Genomic DNA, 18,565 nt, shown 5'->3' with positions numbered 1-18,565 from the left:
TATTTAGGGCTTCCCTGGTGGCGCAATGGTTGAGAGTCCGCCTGCCGATGCAGGGGACCCAGGTTCGTGCCCCGGTCTGGGAAGATCCCACATGCCGTGGGATCATGCTGGGCCCGTGAGCCGTGAGCCTGCTCGTCCGGAGCCTGTGCTCCGCAACGGGAGAGGCCACAAAAGTGAGAGCCCTGCGTACCACAAAAAAAAACAAAAAAAAAAATTTATTTATGGTCTTGTAATGCTTCCTCTACGCCTACACCATGAATTAACACTCAGCCTCTATTGTGGCTCCTGAGTTGCACCATTAAAAGAAATACTGCAATAAACATTTCCTTGAAATAAACACTTTCTAAAAAAATTATTTATGTATTTATTTATTTTGGTTGCGTCGGGTCTTAGTTGCAGGCACACGGGATCTTCATTGAGGCATGCAGAATCTTTTCATTGTGGCACACGGGCTCTTCGTTGTGGCACCTGGGTTTCTCTCTAGTTGTGGCGTGCGGGTTTTCTCTTCTCTAGTTGTGGCGCGTGGGCTCCAGAGCGTGTGGGCTCTGTAGTTTGCCACCCGTGGGCTCTCTAGTTGAGGTGTGCAAGCTCAGTAGTTGTGGCACAAGGGGCTAGTTGCCCCTCAGCATGTGCGATCTTAGTTCTCTGACTAGGGATTGAACCCACGTCCCTTGCATCGGAAGGCGGATTCTTTACCACTGGACCACCAGGGAAGTCCCTAATATACACTTTTGAATGCAATTCTTTAGGAGAACTTAAGAAAAGTAGATGTAATAAGTTGACAAGCATGAACACTTTAAACCATTCACTAACTTTTTGCTTAAGGTCAAAGTAAAGTAAAGTAAGCAGCAAAAACTGGCTTCGAGTTCTGTTCTGCTAACTGCAGCCTCCAACATCTTACTGTCCTTTCTGGGTATTTAGGCACTTTAAATTGTCTTTCAGAACATAAAGGAGGGCTTTCAGTTAGGAAGTTCGGTGGCTCTAGTAATCTATAATATGCTATATGTTAATGTTTTCAGAAAGATGACCACAGCATTCCAGCTAGCTGTACATTGGTGAAAGTTTACCCCAAACTCAAATGCTTACTGGAGCCAGGCAGGGACTAAATGTGTCAGCAGGTCTAATGTGATATTTGGGAGATGTCTAGAGTGATATGGAAAGTGCATGCCATCCACTCCCACCTACACAAACAAACAAGTCAGACCTGAATTTGTGAGTCGTTTTAGAGCACTGCCCACCAAACAAAACCCGAATGTGAGCCAAATGGTGACCAGTTGTGACCTTTAGAAACACCCTTTGAGGTTCACGAAGGGCAAAGGGCAGATCTTCATTTCATAGGGGGCGAAACTGAGGTTCAGAAGACTTGGGCACATGGCTAATCCTGGAAGGACAGCACATACGTGGCTTGTCAGGGTTCTCAGCTAGCGTCACTGACTATGGCTGTGACATGTATCGCAGATCATTTCCTACTCATGATAGACAAAGTATCAAATCTATGAACGATCGCCCCTCTCCCAGTTATTTCAGGGATTTCACTGAGCTAATGTGACTCTCGCGCACGCTATGCAATTGCTCACCCAAGAATAACTGCTCCTTCCAGAAAGCCCTCTCCACACGGGGACTGACCACAGAGGTCCGGCTTGTGCTATGTGGGGATTTCCCTTTTTCTGTTTCCTGCTTGCTGTCCCAGCTATCATCTGAAGCCTCCACATCTACAGCCCTCAAATTTCACCTGGGGTTGGGGGGGCCTGCACCGCTACCAGGGCGTGGCAGTGGGTGGGCGCAGGGCTGGCGGCACCGTACCTTTCCTGTTAGATTTTGGGATGCATTTGCCATGACGCTGTTGGGTTTTAAGCAATAGGTTTGTGTCTTGCACCAAGACTTGCTTTCTTCACTGAGTTAATGTAGTATTGTCACTGAGTTATTGCTGTTCACCCCACCGTCCATGAGTTTTTGGGGAAAAAAAACCTAACACTCTTCTTAAAACTCAAGAAGGCCTAGAGAAGGGGTTGGATGGGGTGGGGGTCGGGGGAGTGAGAGCAAGGTCTGGACCACGCGGAAAGGGGCCAACGCAGATTGCTCCAACGGCCCTGGGCCAACATCGGAGACACGGCCTGCAGAATCTGGGACACAAACAGTGCACACTCCATTTGAGCTCATCTTTTAAGAGCCTGGCCCCTATATTTTGCTGTTCAAACTTCAGTTTCTTTTCAGAGATTGCAAATGCAAAGGGGACGAGCAGGTAACATACATGAACAAAACATCTGGGTGTCTTTGCAGGGGCATGGGGGGGCCTCTGCTGAACTGAACAGCAGTGCTCAGTCCGGGGGTCCCAGTGCCCCCCTCCACCTTGTGGTTACCGGGGTGGTGGTGGTGGGGGTGTTGGCTGCAGGCACACGGTGGCCAAATCTTCATCTTTTCCAAGAGAAGCTGGACATCCAGATTTTACATGAGAGTTGCTGGTTTTTGAAAGGGGGCAATGACTTGGACGTTTCCTAAGACATCCTATAGGCTAAAGGAACCTTACCTGCAGGCAGCACGGAGCCCTGGGCAACCCGTCTGTGCCCTGTAGCCTCTGTGGGGCCGGTCCTCATAAAGGGAATGAACCTGCAATTTAATGACAGGGCTTGCGCATGTTCCAAAAGCAAATAATTTCAGAAATTGCAAGAGGGACTGTCTCATAAGTTTACTGCTTACTTAAAACCCACTACTTTCCATACCCAAATGAACGGTGATCTCCACCAACATTTTAGTCAGGCCATGAGAGTGACGGAGACGTGTTCATAAAAACAGCTAAATCTAAACATTTCCAAAGGGCTTTTAAAACAGAGCATCTCTGAGGATGTCCTGTTAATGAAGTCACCATCACCTTCACGATTAAGGTTCAGAGGAAGATTTAGGGGTGCTTGGGTGACATCACAGGCTCCTAGGGCTGGGGCCTGCAGCAGGCTGACACATGCGTTGAATGCAGTTTGGGGGCGTGGTGGCAACAGAGGGGGACAGGTGGGCATTTGCTATCATCAATTGTCTTCTATCTCAGGGTGGGCCAGGAGGGCTTCTGAAGGTACCTGGACTGGGGTGCCAGCTTTGCCCACCCCTCTCCTATAGTCCGACCAGCAAACTGGATATGGGCTGTCCCAGACCCAACAGCCTCTGTACTTGTCTGAACTGCAGGAGTGGGGTGGGGTGGGGGTCTGGTGGAGGACCAACTTAGCCTCCAGACAAAATGTTTCCTTCCTAATTGAGATGAGGGCTTTTGGGCCATTCAGACTGACCTGATAAACCCATGTGAAGCCATATCCTGTGTCAGAAAGGCAGTTTTCCTGAAACTGAATACCTTAAAAATGTGAGTGAAGTTGAATAGCCTCAGGGGGTTGTCAATCAGCCCTCTTCCTCCAGGTTGGCTCAGTGCCAACTGGAAATGCTGTCTCCTGTCCCCGCTCCTCAGTGGCCTTCCTCTGGGAGAAGGGTCTGAGGCTGGGGTGTGGGGAGATTTCTAGTGTTTAAATGGGGGGGGAGGGTAAGCACTAAGATGTCAGATAAGTCTCATTTTTGCAACATTTCCCACGGACCTGGAAGTAACGCATTTTAAGAAATGTTTAATACTTTAAAAAGAGCAATACCTAAGTCTCAATCATTTAAAAATAAATACATTTTATCCAATCAAGGCACACCATTATTTTATATACCACCAACAAAGAAAGAAAGGAAACGGTAGCAAATAAATGCCACATGGTGCTGCCTGGCTCCTGTGATTAGAAAACAATCTTATGGTTACCAGGGGAAAGGGGGGGAGGGATAAACTGGAGATTGGGATGGACATATACACACTACTATCTATTTATAAAATAGATAACTAATAAGGACCTACTGTATATATAGCACAGGGAACTCAATACTCTGTAATGACCTGTATGGGAAAAGAGTCTAAAAAATAGTGGATGTATGTATATGTATAACTGATTCACTGTGCTGTACAGCAGAAAGTAACACAACATTGTAAATCAGCTATATTCCCCCCCCCCAAAAAAAAGACACGTCGGATTTCAGGGATGTTAGGTGAGCAAACACCCAATTCTTGGCATCTAGGAAGAGGTCTGCTTTTGCGGTTGTCCTCTGCCAGCTGGTCACCGGGGGGCGCAAGATGCCAGCACACTCGGTTGTTCTCCTTACCTGTTATTTCCTCTGTCTTGAAGCAGTCTGGGCTCCCAGCGAATCAACCCGCTCCGTCCGCCAACTGTCCTGTCCAGTCTCAAAGGCCTCATCTAGAAAAGGGGGGAGGTGCAATGGAATGCACCCCACCGCGCATTTCAGTGTAGCGCAGAGAGATGCAGACACCAAAAGTGATAAGCTCAGTGAGTGAACCGTCTGAAGGTGCAGGCTTATAGGTCCTTAATGGTCACAGCCAAGCAATGTCTATTAAACGCTCTCAAGCTCTCGTTTAGTTTTATTCTTCTATTACTGGAATACGAGCTTTTAATATATGCATATTTAAGTCAATAAAACATTTTGAAATAGACTAAGAATTATGGGCTCTTCCTCTGTCAGTACTGGGTTGGGGTCTCCTTTCGTCCCCACCTCCTCCCTGGGTGGGTTTTGCAGTCCTTACTCTGCCTTCATTAATGTGCAGCTTGGACCGGGCTCAGTCGACCCTACCAGGGCCGTTTCTTGACCAGAGGGCCGGAGGCCAAGTCCCTAGAGTTCAATGAAAGTGTGGAGGAGGGAGATGGTCAGGGTCTTTCCGGCCGGCCTGTAGATGGCGCCCCGGGAAAGGGATTCCGAGCCGCGTTCCCCAAGCTCTTGGGGCCTGGAGCCTAGAGGTCCGGGCGGAGCGCACCCGGCTGTGAAGACGGTGCAGCAGCCAGGTGTTCCTTCCAACTCCCACTGCTGCTCCGCACTTGTGCTAGAACTGGGTGGGCGGCATTACATGCAAACGTTCAGCAGGGCCCGTGTAGGGGGCGCGCATCGAGGGGCACAGGAGCGGCACGCGGCCGCGACCACCACGCGCCGAGCAGCCTGGCGACCTCCACGCGCGGCGGGCCCTTCCTACCCCACCCAGCGGCAGGTGGACAGTGTCGCTATGAAGAGAAAGCCTCGATTGTCCCTCCTACAAACCGCCACACGCCAGATCTCCGCTATTATGCACCCTCCATAGAAATGCAAACGAGCCGCGTGCGCCGGCCGCAATCTGCTCGCGCGCCCGGGCGCCCCGCAGCGCTCTGCAGCGGGCGGGGAGGTTGGCTAGGACCTTTCAGCTCGCCCGGGTAGGGGCCTTGTTTGTGCTAGGAGAACCTCGCGCTCTGGGCCGTAGTGTCAGCTGGAGGGGGCTGCACTCAGGCCTTTTGCAAGCTTAAAGCCAGCGCTGCGTGTTTTTACTTTAGGTTCCGGTTTAAAAGCAATGGTCTCATAGACTCCAAATTTAAAGTAAAGAAAAAATAGAAAGGTAGCAACAAAAATAAATGCAAAAAAAATCCATTAGATTCCACAAAGGTGCGTTTCACAAATTGCAGCGTACTATTAGTCAGCAAGGTTTTTTTTTTTCTTTTTTTAAAACTTTTTCCTTTTAAGGACTTAAGAAAAACAAAAAGGCGAGATGAAATCTGCAGGCTCCAGTCTGCCTGGTAACACCCCGACAAAAGCGGCAGATTTGAGGCATTGTCATCCCCCGCACCCCTCCCCACGTGGCCTTCTGGCACGAGCCTCCGGCCGCCGCCTCATTTGCATCAGAAAGCAGGCGCGGGCCAATGGGCGCGCAGGCTCGCGCCAGCTGGCTGTGCCAAGGGCCCAGCCTATATAAGGGCGCGCGGCGGCGCCGAGTCTAACTAGCTGGTGGTAGGCGCGCCGGTTTGGGTAGTAGACCTTCTTGTCTTCGCTCGCGTCCGCTCCGCCCTCTCCTCTTGTGGATAATTTGCTGCTCGCCAATCGCAACATGACTCTGGAAGAAGTTCGCGGCCAGGACACGGTTCCCGAAAGCACGGCCAGGTAGCTCGGCGCCGAGCGTCGGAGGTCTTTGGGCTCGGGGATCCTGATCCTGCCCTGGTCGCGGCTGGTTGGGCGTCAGTCTTCGGGCCCGCTGGGGTGGGAACCCGCTGGGTGGGAGCCGGGCGCGAGTGTGCCGGCTGGGCCGGGGGTACGGCACTGAACTGGCGCGCCGGACTTGGGCGCTGGGGGTGCGTCCCCGGGCCTGAGGATCCCGGCGCACCCTCCTGCTAGTCCCCGCTCACGGCGCTGGGTCGTCCGCAGGATGCAGGGCGCCGGGAAAGCGCTGCACGAGCTGCTGCTGTCTGCGCAACGCCAGGGTTGCCTCACCGCCGGCGTCTACGAGTCCGCCAAAGTTCTGAACGTGTGAGTATAGACGCGGCCCGGGCAAGGCGAGCGGGGCGGGAGGAGCGGCAGGGAGACCGGGGAGATGGCGGCGAGGGACACCCCGGGCTCCCCGACCCGACCTCACCACCTCCTGCTCGCCCGCGCAGGGACCCCGACAACGTGACTTTCTGCGTGCTGGCTGCCGACGAGGAGGACGAGGGCGACATTGCGCTGCAGATCCACTTCACTTTGATCCAGGCGTTCTGCTGTGAGAACGACATAGACATCGTGCGCGTGGGCGACGTGCAGAGGCTGGCGGCGATCGTGGGTACCGGCGACGAGGCGGGTGCGCCGGGGGACCTGCACTGCATCCTCATTTCGGTGAGTGTCGCCTTCGTCCCGATGTCGTCCCCGCCCCCGTCATCGGCCAGTGGCCAGCCAGGCTGACCTCTGCGCTCTCCCCGCAGAACCCCAACGAGGACGCATGGAAGGACCCCGCCTTGGAGAAACTCAGCCTGTTCTGCGAGGAGAGTCGCAGCGTCAACGACTGGGTGCCCAATATCACCCTCCCCGAGTGACAGCCCCGCGGGTATCCTTGGTCTGATCGACGTGGTGACGCCCCGGGGCGCCTAGCGCGGGGCTGGCTCTGTGGATGCGCCCTCCGAGGGCGCCGGAGTGCGGCGTGGAGACTGGCAGGCGGGGGCGCGTGGAGAGCGGCGAGGAGGTGCGGCTCCCTCCCGAGGAGGGGCCCGGCGGCGGCAGGGGCAGGCTGGCCCCAGCCCAGGACTCTACAAGTGTGGGGAGCGGCTGCTCGCCCAGGAAGGCCGGAGGCGGGACCTTGGCCGCGCGGCCGAGAAGGACGGACTGGCCGGGCAGGAGTGACTCAGCAGCCTGTACTCCCGGCAGAAAGGAGGAGAAAGGCAAGGCCAGGCGGCCTGGACTTGTACAACAGTTACAGGAGCTCTGACGGATTTAGCAGTATGCACTGCTGTTTCAAAACGGACACGGGTGATGCTTCATTTTCTAAAGGATTATGCTGCTGCAGCTTTGAGTTTTACAATAAACGTACTGAAACAAACTTACTCTCTTTATTGAAGGCAGGGGATCTTTGTCTGCGGGGAGGTGGTTTGCAGGGCTGTTGACTTCTGAAATTCACGAACTCGATGGCACTTGTTCCATCTTCCTGTTGGGGCTGAATTACAGGCTCCTGGGGTGCTGGAAGTGGGGGAGGGGACGCCAGCTGGGTGTTAGGGCAGAACTTGAGCCCTGCTCCTATTTCTCTCCCTTTAGGAAAAATTTTAAACTCTCAAGACAGGAGCATACTTGGGATAAGACATCAGTGCAGCAGCTGGCCATCCAACCTGATAACAGAGGCCTTTCCCTCCCCTGCCCCTCTCTCTCCTCTGCCCCCTCCTTTCCAACAGCTGCTTATCAGAACAGCTTGCAGGATGCAGCCAGCGCCTTCCTGCACAATGAGCTTTGCCTTCTGCAGGCGCTGCCCTTTGTGGTCCCTGAGGATGGTGGCAGACTGCTCTCAGGAACCTTTTCCTCTTAAAGGAATGGCACTTACAGCAATGTCACCAAGGTATTAATATCGCGTATGACATGATGACTGCATTTAAGTGTGAGTCATCATTTTGTCATGGCTGTGATAGAACTTAGAAGATCTGAGCAAAAATGGGAAGGCAGCATCTACACAAATAGGTGTGAGCAATTCTGAGTGGGGCCGGCATCTGCTATCTACTATTTCGAGTGTTCTCTGCCCACATCAGAGTTGTGAGGAGGGCTGCTATTCACAGCAGCTTTGAAAGACTTATAGGAGAAAAATAATTGAAATCTGTTTTGGCAAAGACTTTCCTTAAGGAGGATGTAGGGGGGAATGTACTGAGCGAATCAATCTTTTTTATTAGACCAATGTTTTGATTTCACGCTGGTGCCTGACTACACTGCTTTTGGCAGGGGAAATATACACGGGGCTAGATTGCTGTTAGCAAGCTGCCCAGGGGTCCATTGAGCCTTATAGGCAAAGGAGGGGTAGTGTGCTGTTTTTCTAAGAAGAAAATTCTACCGATTTTTCAGCAGTCCCAGGTAGCTGATTGGGTGCCACTTTTTAAGTTCTCTCCAAATCATGAAAGAATTAACAGAACAGGACTGTACAAACTTAATTATTTCTACTGTAAGGAAAACGTCTTGTTTCACATTCATCAGCTCTTAAAATCCTCCTTGACAGAGGCCCAGTGAAATAATTCAGCTGTGTTTGTGCCCAAGTTTCATTCCTATTTCACCTTCGGCTGCTCAAAACCTTGAGTTTTCCTGGTTGAAGTGGAGCCTTGCAGGGTGGGTCTTTACAGCAGTCTGCATTCTGGCCTAATGACCATTTGCCACAGCATGCTATAGTAAACACAAATGGGGCATAATTACTTTAAAATGTACCCTTCAATGAGTAAATGTAGCAGAGCATTGCATAGAGCAGGCGGCAGACCCTCCTGCTGGCCCACTGAACCTTGTAGAATAGTCACTTGGCAGACCTAAAGAAACTTGGCTTTCTCGGACTAGAATTTACAGTAGGGGCACCTGTTGGAGCCCCAGGGGCTAGGAAAATTTACAGGGAAAAAAAAAATGCATGCTTGGACATAGTGCCAGCCCCAAAGCTTGTGCTTAATTTTTTTGTGGGAGGTGTGAACAAGCATTTAATGCTATTAAAATGAATAGGTAATAGGATAGGATAGGTAATAAAATGCACGGTGCTTATAAACACATTATCGTATTCATACTTCCAACAACTCTAAGTGGTAATGCTTAGATAAACTAATTATCGCATGCACGGTGAGGTGATCCATGCAGACTCTTTAGCACGATGCCCTGCATCTAGAAAGCACTGGATGAATGTTAATGACAGTAATACTGTATTTATGATGAAGGAGTTTGTCAAAGATCATAGAAATCAAGTGGACTGGTGGATTTGGACCAGGCTGTCTGGTTCCAGGGCCCAACACTACTTGCTGTGCCACACATCTGGGAAGGAAGACTTACTTTCATAACTTTATACGTTTATAAAAGTTTTATGTATTCATTGCAGAAAACTTGTAAAACACAAAAACAGGAAAGAAAAAAGTGCTGTAATGGGCCATCTCCACATTTTGGTGTATTTCCTTCTCGCCTTTTCTACATCTCTGAGGGGTACGTACCATGCAATATACAAAACCACGTGCAACATTTTTTAAGAAGCTCATCTTCCCCTGCATTTGGTTGTCTCTTGCTTCTTTTCCTTGACATTCTGTTGCATGCCCCCATGTCACTCAGTGACCTTGGAGGTCAGGGTCTTCAGCGCTGCAGTAGGCTCCAGCACAGGAGTGACAGCGCACACTGGTTAGGGAGCCCTATGTACCCCACAGGCCTCACCAAGCAAGACAGATGCCAGCTGTTTGTAGGCCCGAAGCAAGGCTGTGCCCACCCCAGGGCAATGAGTGTCAATCACGCTCATCTTTTAGTTCAGACAAAATTGTTTGCATCTGATCATGGCTATAAAAAATTGCACTGGCAGAAACGCTGTTGTAAAGATGAAACGAATACAGAAATGAAAGAGGCAGCAGCTCTGGGGGTCAGGCAACCCTCGTACACACAAGGAGCTGGGGCTTCCATTCTCTCTTTGGTTAAGACAAGAGGACAAAATGATTGCCAAGATTTGTTTTAATTTTAAAGGCTGTCATTCCAGGTATTATACATTTAATGAAAACATTAGCCTCAGTGGCACAATGGGTATTGCTCTCGAGGCTCACAGAGAGCCATTTAAAAACAGCGGTAGAGTTTTTTGGAAGCAAAGCAAGGCTGTCGGCAAACAAAGCAAGGCTGTGAGGTCAGTTCAGGGAGCAGATATTTATTTTCGCTTCTTTTCGGAGTTCTTGAGCTTTTCTGTCGGTTTCTCCAAGCTATCAGCCCGTACACTCCTCATGGGGTGTGTCCCCCCAGAGGTCAAAAGGAAACTGTCCTTCCGCAGTCACTGAGAAGACACTTGACAGCCTAACTGGGGCAGTGAGGTGTGATCCTGTATGGAGAGACCAGCTGGGGACGGGGGTATGCCTGGACCCATGAGGAATCTTTGATTTCTGTTGTAGGGCAAAGTTATACTTGGTCTTTGGAAGCAGCCTTGTTTTTAAATCTAGCTCAAACTTTCGTTCTTTATCTTCCAGGAGATATTTCTCTTCTCTTGGCAAATAAGGTGTGCACATGAAGAGCTCCTGATTTATGTTCTCTCTTCCAGGCGACGAAGAGGGTGTGGCCAGCAGTCATCTGTGAGGGGTGAGGGCTGCTTGCAAGAGTCTGGATTCCAGGAGGTGGATTTCCTGCTGGAAGTTGCTGGAAACACCCCCAGGGCTGCATGATTCCAGCCCAATAGGCAGCAAAAACCTTTAGAGCCTCTGTGAGCTGGGCCTGGGAGGGGCTGCTGCTTCTCCACCTCATGGTGGGGAGGTGGGCACGGCCCTTGGCTACTGGGTTTGGGGGTGGGAGATGGGCTACTCATTCATTCATTCCCTCATTCATTCGTCCATTGGTTCCTTCATTCATTCAGTTGGCAATTACTGTTTGGAGCACAGTTCTAGGTGTGGACTCCTGACGGGTTCTTGCGGGCCTGAGTGGCTTGTTGCAGGTGAGTGTTTGGGTAGGGGAGGGGGGCGTCCAGCTGTGTCCCACACCCATTGGATCCTTGTTTTCAAGGCTGGCCAAGGGCTGTCTGGCACCTTGGGGCTGCTTCCAGGGCGGCTGGGAGTATGTGATCAGAACGTGGGGTCTACCTGCCCGTGACGTTTGGAACCTGGCCTAATTGTCTGGTAATGTAATATTTTGGTCAAAGCCAAGTTCTCTTTCTTATTGCTGCTGTGGCTTCCTGTTGCACAGAATAGATACATTTGTCTCTCTCCAGCTTCTGGATGTGGGGACTGCAGATCAGTGAAATACAGGAAAGCAAGCATGTTTCTTGTGGTCTGAAAACCTCAGTGGAGACAGTAAAATCAGTCATGGGAACATTGTTCAAAAGACCTAGGAGCTTTTTTCCCTCCAGACGGGCTCTAATCCTATAACCGCTGAGCATTTCTGTATCTCATACCAAGTGACTGATGTGGTTTTACTTTATCACCTCAAGGGGAGGTGGGATTTGCTGCCGGTTTTCATGATTCTTTTTCTTCAGTGTTTGGGGTTTGCTTTGGGTTGAAGTTTGCAAGCTCTGTGGTTGAAGTGATTCAGCTTTTTTTGTGGTCTCTGCAGTTATCCCCCAACTTTGTGATGGTGGCCTAGATGACATTCACTTACATCATGTCTTTCCTGAGTGGGAGTAATTCTGGAGGATGATTTCAAATTTGTTGGATTTTTATTATGATAAAGCACAGGTGAATAGAATTGTAAGCAGCACATTAATATAGCAATAAATAGCAAAATGGAAAGAAAAGAAACAGACTGGAGAAAGCATCCTCTTTCTCAGCAAGATCAAAGTTCTGTAGAGTGATTCACAGCAGCAAAGTGATTCCTGGAACTCTTTGCATGGAGAGGAATTCGATGCTAAAATTCCAGGAAGGAGGACACTGATGGTGGATTAGGCACTGCTATCGGGAGACCCATTAAAAACCATTGTGCATTCATTTTCTGTCCTTGGATTTCTGCAAATCACTCAAGTTCTGATTCTGTGGGCCCAAAACAATGATGAGATAAAGCCCACGGATGGGTTGGTTGGCCCATAGTCATCACATGCTCAGCTTGGCTAGCCGGGGGTTTGGGGTCCTACTGGGCAGCCTCAGAGCCCATGCTCCCATTCCCCGTGCAGTCAGGGCCAGGACTACCAGGCACTCTCCCTCCATGTGGTCTCCAGGCCCCTGGGCCCCCAGGTTCTTCAAAAGCACAGAGAACACTGCGGAGAAACCACTACCCACCCAGGGGCAGCTGAGGAAGCCAGAGGGAAATGTGGGCCGGGGGTGAAGCCCTGTGCCTTTGCTGGGCCACCCAGCCTTGGCCATCAGGGACTCCTCTGCCCAAGCAGAAGCCCTTGTCCTGCACCAATCCTGATTATGCTGTTGGAGAAGAAGCTGTCCACCCAATTCCGGCAGCCTATTCCAGGACAATGGGACTATTGTACCTCTCAGCCCCCATGACAGCCTGGCCGATGGGCCAAGGCCTGGGCTAGACCTTGTTCGCTCCCTCTACAGTCACCAGCCGCCAGCAGTGCCCCTGTAGTTGGACCTGCCCTCCCTGCAGCAGAAACATCTCTTTATCTCCCTACCTGTGCCTCCCTCCCCACCTGTCCCTCCCTCCCCACCTTTTCCTCCCTCCCCACCTGTCCCTCCCCTCCACACCTGTCCCCTCTCCTCCCCACCTGTCCCTCTCCTCCATACCTGTCTCTCTCCTCCGCACCTTTGGTGCAGGGTCTCCTCTTCTCAGATCTAGACCCTCCAGCCCCTCTGTGCTGGTCTTGAGCTGCCTGTCTGCCCCCCTGTTGTCATCCCCACCTCCCACATTGCTGGCAGTCAATTACCTTCTCATGACACCGGTGTCATCGTGTTATCCCCTTTCCCTGGAGACTATTGGGACCAACAGATTCCTGTTGCTTCACTGCCCTGCCCTGCTCCAAACATCAGGCGCATCTCCTCCCACTTCTTCACGGGCCTCCTCCTCTACCCTCTCAAGTCTCCTCTTACATATTGTGGAGATCTGTTTACAAGCCTGAGTGTTCCTCACAGAGAGGGAGAGGGTTTCACCTGAAATACCTTGACTCCATCGTGGTACTTGGGACAGGCTCACTCTACGGTCTCACTGGGTGGAAGGAAGCTGTGTTCTTTGGAGGATGGACGCACATCATCCTTACATCCTGCCATGTAGTCTATAACAACTGCACTTTGAATGCTTAATGAGAGAGGGAGAAGTAGAACCATGTAAGCAGGAATGTTGGTTTGGTGTCTGTCATAGGAGCTGGGGTAGGATTTGATCTTTCATCATCATCGTCATCATTTGATCACCATGGTCACCATCATCACCAAGCACATTTGCCGAGTGCCCATCTGGTATCGGAATATAGATCCTAGACAATTTGAAGATGTTAAACTTTACAAGAAGCAACACCAATTTTTAAAAAATCAATAGGAAGACAAACAGTGAGAAGCACTCACTTCAAGAAGGATGCAAGAGGAAGAGCAAGGAGCAGGCAGTGAAATTGTGAACATGGACTACACAGTGGGAGGGTCTTGGCTCTCTTCTGCAGAAAGTAGGAAACCGTAGCGCATCCTGCATAGAAGCAGGATGGGGCCTCATGGGGATGGGAACAGCAGTCAGCCACTGAGGACTGACCTGGGTGTGGGGTGTTCCTGGGGGGACAGGATGGCTTCTGAAGGTTCCAGTGTGTCTGATACTCCTAGGGCCTGGGGAGACCTGGCAGCAGCAAATGTTGAAGTGAAGGTAGGCCCAGGGGTCCCTCAGCAGCTTGAGGACTTTGGCAATTGTCTCAGTTTCCCTGCAGAACAAACCATCCCCAAACTGTCTCTCATGATTGGCTCGCTTGGGCTCTGCAGTCCTTTTGCTCCACCTGGAGCTGCCTGAGATGGTACCTGGAGGGCCTGGTGGAAGACTGGACTTGGCCAAGGTGACAGGATGTCTGAGCGGCTCTCCCTCCCCATGCGACCTCCCCCTGAGCATCCTACATAGGCGTGGTGCCATCCCTGCTGGATTCTGTTGGTTCACTGGAGCCACAGGCCTGCATTAAGTACGGGAGTGTGATTCCTGGGACGGTGGTCCCGGGGTGCCCTCTTGGAGAGTAGCTTGGAGTCCTGTTTCTGAGTCAGGTTTGAGCTAGTGAGTCCCTCGGAGGTGTATTTAAATCATATAACCCACTCTGAGGGAAGAACAACATCAAAGTACAAAATGTAATCATCCGTAAACTTTTAGTTGGTGTGCGCTGCTGCTCTTTGCTAAGAAAAGTCTTCTTTAAAGGATGTTTACAAACACTAAAAATTGCTTAGATAAATTCCACAGAAGACACATCCCCTCCTCAGCTCAGTGCATGGTTATTCAGCAAGTTGGCATGAGGGTGTTTTGTGGTCCACATGGACAATTTACTGGTACCCGAGGGTGCCAGGCTTTGCGCCCTCCAGCCTTGCAGATGTGGTATCAGCCCCGCCCCCCCCTCCCCATAGCCTTCCCCGGCCAGACCCTGCCACACCCCCCAAGCAAAGCCCCAGGACTTGACTTCCCTGCACCTCCACCCTGACCCAGGTCCCCTCAGATGTTCCCCCATGGACAGTATGGCTTCACATTTCTGAAAGGTGGATCCTTTATCTGAAACATCTGGGTGGTCTGAGCATCTGTTAGACAGTGAGTGGGTTCAGTGACGGGGAGGCCATCAGATTGTGCAAAGAGGAGCCGTTCAGCAGGGGCTGAGAGACCCTCACGTACTGGGAGTCAGCCGGGGCTGGAGGTGCGCCTCCAGGTGCAGTGAGGAAGGGGTTTCAGTTCTAATCCAGACCTCTGTTAACTCACTGTTCTTCCCTTTTTGGTGGGAAAAAATAAGGTAATTTCATACAATGATTTAGGTTTGAGTACTAAAACTATCAACTAGTACAATATGCTAAAATCTGGAATTGAGTCGAGGTGCAGTTGTGCTTGTCACTCTCCAGCACAGGCTCCCTGGGCCCCCTCTGGTCGGTGCCTGGAGGAGGGCATTGCCCAGGCTCTGCCCCAGGGCTTCTCCTTGGACTTGGCCAACCGGAGGGTCGGGGGGAGAGGTCGGTGTTTCTTCCCTCTCCCTCCTGCTTTGGAGCCCTGTCTCTGGCAGTGCCCCACCCCCTGCATCGCACCTATGTCAGAAGCCCCTCCCCATGTGCTCTGGGCTGACCACCTCCCCTGAGAACACCTGGCCTTGAGCCCAGCATACCTGACCCTCCTCTCCCCTGTCATTGGCCAAAGCAAGGTCTGCGACTGTGCCTAAATCAGAGAGCAGCGCACCCGACACGTGCCTGCATGGAAGGGCCCACGCTGAGGCCTGACTATCGGTGGCATCCACTCGGACCCCTTTGCCAGCAGGTGCACCAGCCACTCTTGCTCTGCAGAATCGCCCTTGGCCACAGGGTGCCTTCAGCCAGGGCAGGCTGCCTCTCCACAGACTCAGCCGAAGACCTCAGACAAAGGAGGTGTGAAAGGCCACTCCGTGGCATCCACGTGGGACTCACGTGGTGCTCTCAGGAGGGAGTCAGGCAGAGGCCCCCCAATGCTCTCCAGCCTCCTCATGACCCCTCTCCCAAAAGCATCCCGTCAGTCACTTGAACTGAGGCCCTGTGTCAGCCTCTAGGGTATGGGGAGGAATGCCCCTGCTTACTGGCTGGGTCAAGGTATTCCATCTGAAAGGCAGGACTTGCCTCATCAAGTGGTGTGAGGATGCAGAGGGGCAAATGCATGCAAAGGGCCTGGAAGCAAGCCTGCAGGACGAGGTCTGCAGAGGACATGGCCAGAGCCACCTCAGCTTGTTTGGTGGTTTTAAGGACTAGGGAGTTCCCCCATTTTTACACAGCAACAGAACTGGAGACATTGTGCAGCCCTCCTATGCACTTTTCTCTGCTGACAGGAGGACAGTTGGGCACTAAATGACAAGCTCAAAAAGTCGCTCAGCCCCAAGGCTCAGGCCATCTGCAGGCGTGGCTCCAGATCCTGCTGTCCACTGTGGCACAGGCCTCTTTGCTCAGGTGTGGCGAGGGACAGGCCGTGGCCAGTGAGGCAGAGGGGGCAGGGGATCTTCCAGGGCTGCCTTTGGGGGCTGGGGAGAAATGTGCCTGAGAGGAAGGCCAGGGACCCCGAGCAGGGTCCCAGGGGCCACTCTTGCCGGCTTCCACCAGATTCTGTCCGGTGGCGCTTCTTGGCCCTGGGGAGAGCAGCCCGCAAGCGTCTGCCCATCTCCTGGGGTTTTGTACAGCGTCTGGGGCCCTGGAGACTTCTCTTTCCCATCAAGTCCCGGGCAGTGCTGCAGCTGCAGGTCCCTGGATCATGCTGTGAGCTCTGAGGGCACAGAGGCTCCCCCCTGCACCCCTTAGGGTCGGGGGGGCTAACCCTAAAGTTACCCTGAATGGGAGTTTCTGCTTTCATTTAACACATGACGGCCCACAGTGCGCTAGTTCTGGCTGACCCCTGGCAGGAAAGGGGTCTGCCCCACCCTGTGGATTGGACCCTGTAGAGGTAGCCATGGAGAAAAAGGAGAGGTGCCAGCCACCTGATGAGGCAGGAGCTGGTCCCAGGCCCCTGCCCCTATTAGGCATGAGGCCAGGCTCTGTGTTAGGAGCCTGGAGAGTGGGGGAGTTGGGGGCCTGCATTTGAATTCCTGACCATGGACCACTTTCCAGCTGTGACCTCAGGACTCTCGGAACCTCTCTGAGTGTTGATGTCCATATTTTCAAGAACTCTGACCTCGCACAGTACCTGTGGGCTCAGAGGTACCTAATGCACCTATTGATTCCGGACCTGAGGTCTGGTTGGGTTGTTGTCAGTCCCTGCCTCAGTCACTCAGTGACTCTAGGAACAAGCTAGAGGCCTTTTTGCTCTTAAACAAAGCATTGAAGTCCATGAGCTCTTCAAGTCTCACAGTTATAAGATTCCAACTTTCTACGGTCCCACAAACATCTGTTCTATTAACAGCTTCCTCCAACACACCCACACACTCACTCACACACACACACACACACACACACACACACACACACACACATTCCCATAGTCCTCTGTTGTGAGGCCCAATCTCTCGACCTTGCTGGACCTGCAGCTATGAAATGAAGTCAGCAGGCTTTGCCGACTTCAGATGGCCGAGGATGCATGAATAAAAAGGAAGCTCCCTTTCAGAGGGTGAAGGTGCCCTGAGAAAGACAAGAACCCCAGGCTCAATGGCATGGCCATGTCCTGCAAGAGCCTTTCAAACATGCCTGGCAGTTTGTTTTTAAAATTGTGAGCGCTGGAAAACAACAGACAGTGCTTCTCTGGATTTTATTTCCCTTTCCCAGGCTGCACTTTCTGAGATGTACTCTCTCGCCCTTGTCTTCCTCTGACTGTCACCAAGCCACGAGCTGCACAAAATCTCAGTGCTTGCAGCCCTTTTTCCTTGCTTTTGCTCCTATCCGTGGAGGCTGACATCTGTCTCAAAAAATGCAGGGAGGCAACCCTATTTCAGAGCTGAAGGATCCAAAAGGTCTCTGCCTTTCCCACAGGGTAACTATTCATCCCAACTCTTTCCTACAAGCATTCTCTGTCCACAGCACTTGCCTTATTATTGTTTTTCTCAGGGCTGCAAATTACTTCAAATAAACAAGCTAGTACGTAAAAAGTAATGGCTGGAACGCTTGGTTTCCACTAAATGATTAAACTATGGGAACATTGCGACTTCTGGAATACCAGGGTAAGGTGATAGATAGACAGCCGGTGCACAGAATGTTCTGTTCTGAGCTGCAAGTTGGTGGCTTTCATACTCGTGCTTGGCCTTGCACAGGTTAGCAGTCAGTGAGGAGAACTTGAGCTCTCAGGGTTCTCTGGGAGCCTGTCTCCTTTGCCCGGGGCCAGGTTCTGGCACAGAGAGTGGATTCCAGAGCCGGCCCTGCCTGCACTGCTTGTGCTGCTTGTGTGCCTGGCTGACAAGCTCACCTCAGCAAGATGGAAGCTGCCGTTTGCATACCTTCAGGGAGCAGAGGCTCCCCAGATAAAGCTTTCTGGTGGGCGGGGCAGGAAGAAAACTCTCGGGCTGGGGTCTGCTCCAGGTCAAACCTGCGGGAAGGCAGATCCCTAGCAAGTGAAGCTGCCCCTGCCCAGGGCTGGCCCCACTAACTGATCCTGGCCCCCAGCCTCTCCGTCTCCTCTTCCGCCCATTGAGCCCACTCAGATGTCTCTCGTGGGGCCACTGCTGAAGCCGACTGAGTAAAGACGTGAAGGTGCCCCGTGTGACCCCGTCCATAGTGGACGCCCTGTAAAGGGTGGATGCCTCTCTCCTACCTGGAACGTGAGCAATGCTGATTTTCTACCGCACGTTGAACGTGAGGCTGCAGCTTCACCTAGGGACTCCCCACCCCACAACCTGACCCTGGGGTAATTATGTCTGCATGGCCATCAGGCTGACCCCCGGGGGCAGCCTCGCCTTGGTCAACCTTTCCCATTAACGCATCCTGACCACCCCAGGGCTCACTTTTCAGGGAACGCACGGGGGCTCTGGGAAGCTGTTCAGTAGGACTGTCTGTGTCTCGTCATTCACCATCAGGGA

General features: G+C 52.1%; 1 protein-coding gene across 1 annotated transcript; it reads left to right on the top strand.

Annotated features, from left to right (window-relative positions):
* Positions 1 to 5,835: 5,835 nt before the first annotated feature.
* Positions 5,836 to 7,378, top strand: GADD45G (growth arrest and DNA damage inducible gamma). The gene is made up of 4 exons (XM_079925888.1): positions 5,836 to 5,982; positions 6,244 to 6,345; positions 6,474 to 6,687; positions 6,774 to 7,378. Exons 1-4 carry the CDS (start codon positions 5,930 to 5,932, stop codon positions 6,882 to 6,884), a joined length of 480 nt encoding a protein of 159 aa, XP_079782014.1. The 5' UTR covers positions 5,836 to 5,929; the 3' UTR covers positions 6,885 to 7,378.
* The last annotated feature ends 11,187 nt before the right edge of the window (positions 7,379 to 18,565 follow it).

The sequence above is a fragment of the Stenella coeruleoalba genome (assembly GCF_951394435.1).
Source record: "Stenella coeruleoalba genome assembly, chromosome: 7".
NCBI lineage: Eukaryota > Metazoa > Chordata > Mammalia > Artiodactyla > Delphinidae > Stenella > Stenella coeruleoalba.
The sequence above is the reverse complement of the archived record's forward strand: the minus strand, read 5'-3'. Positions and strand labels throughout refer to the sequence as shown.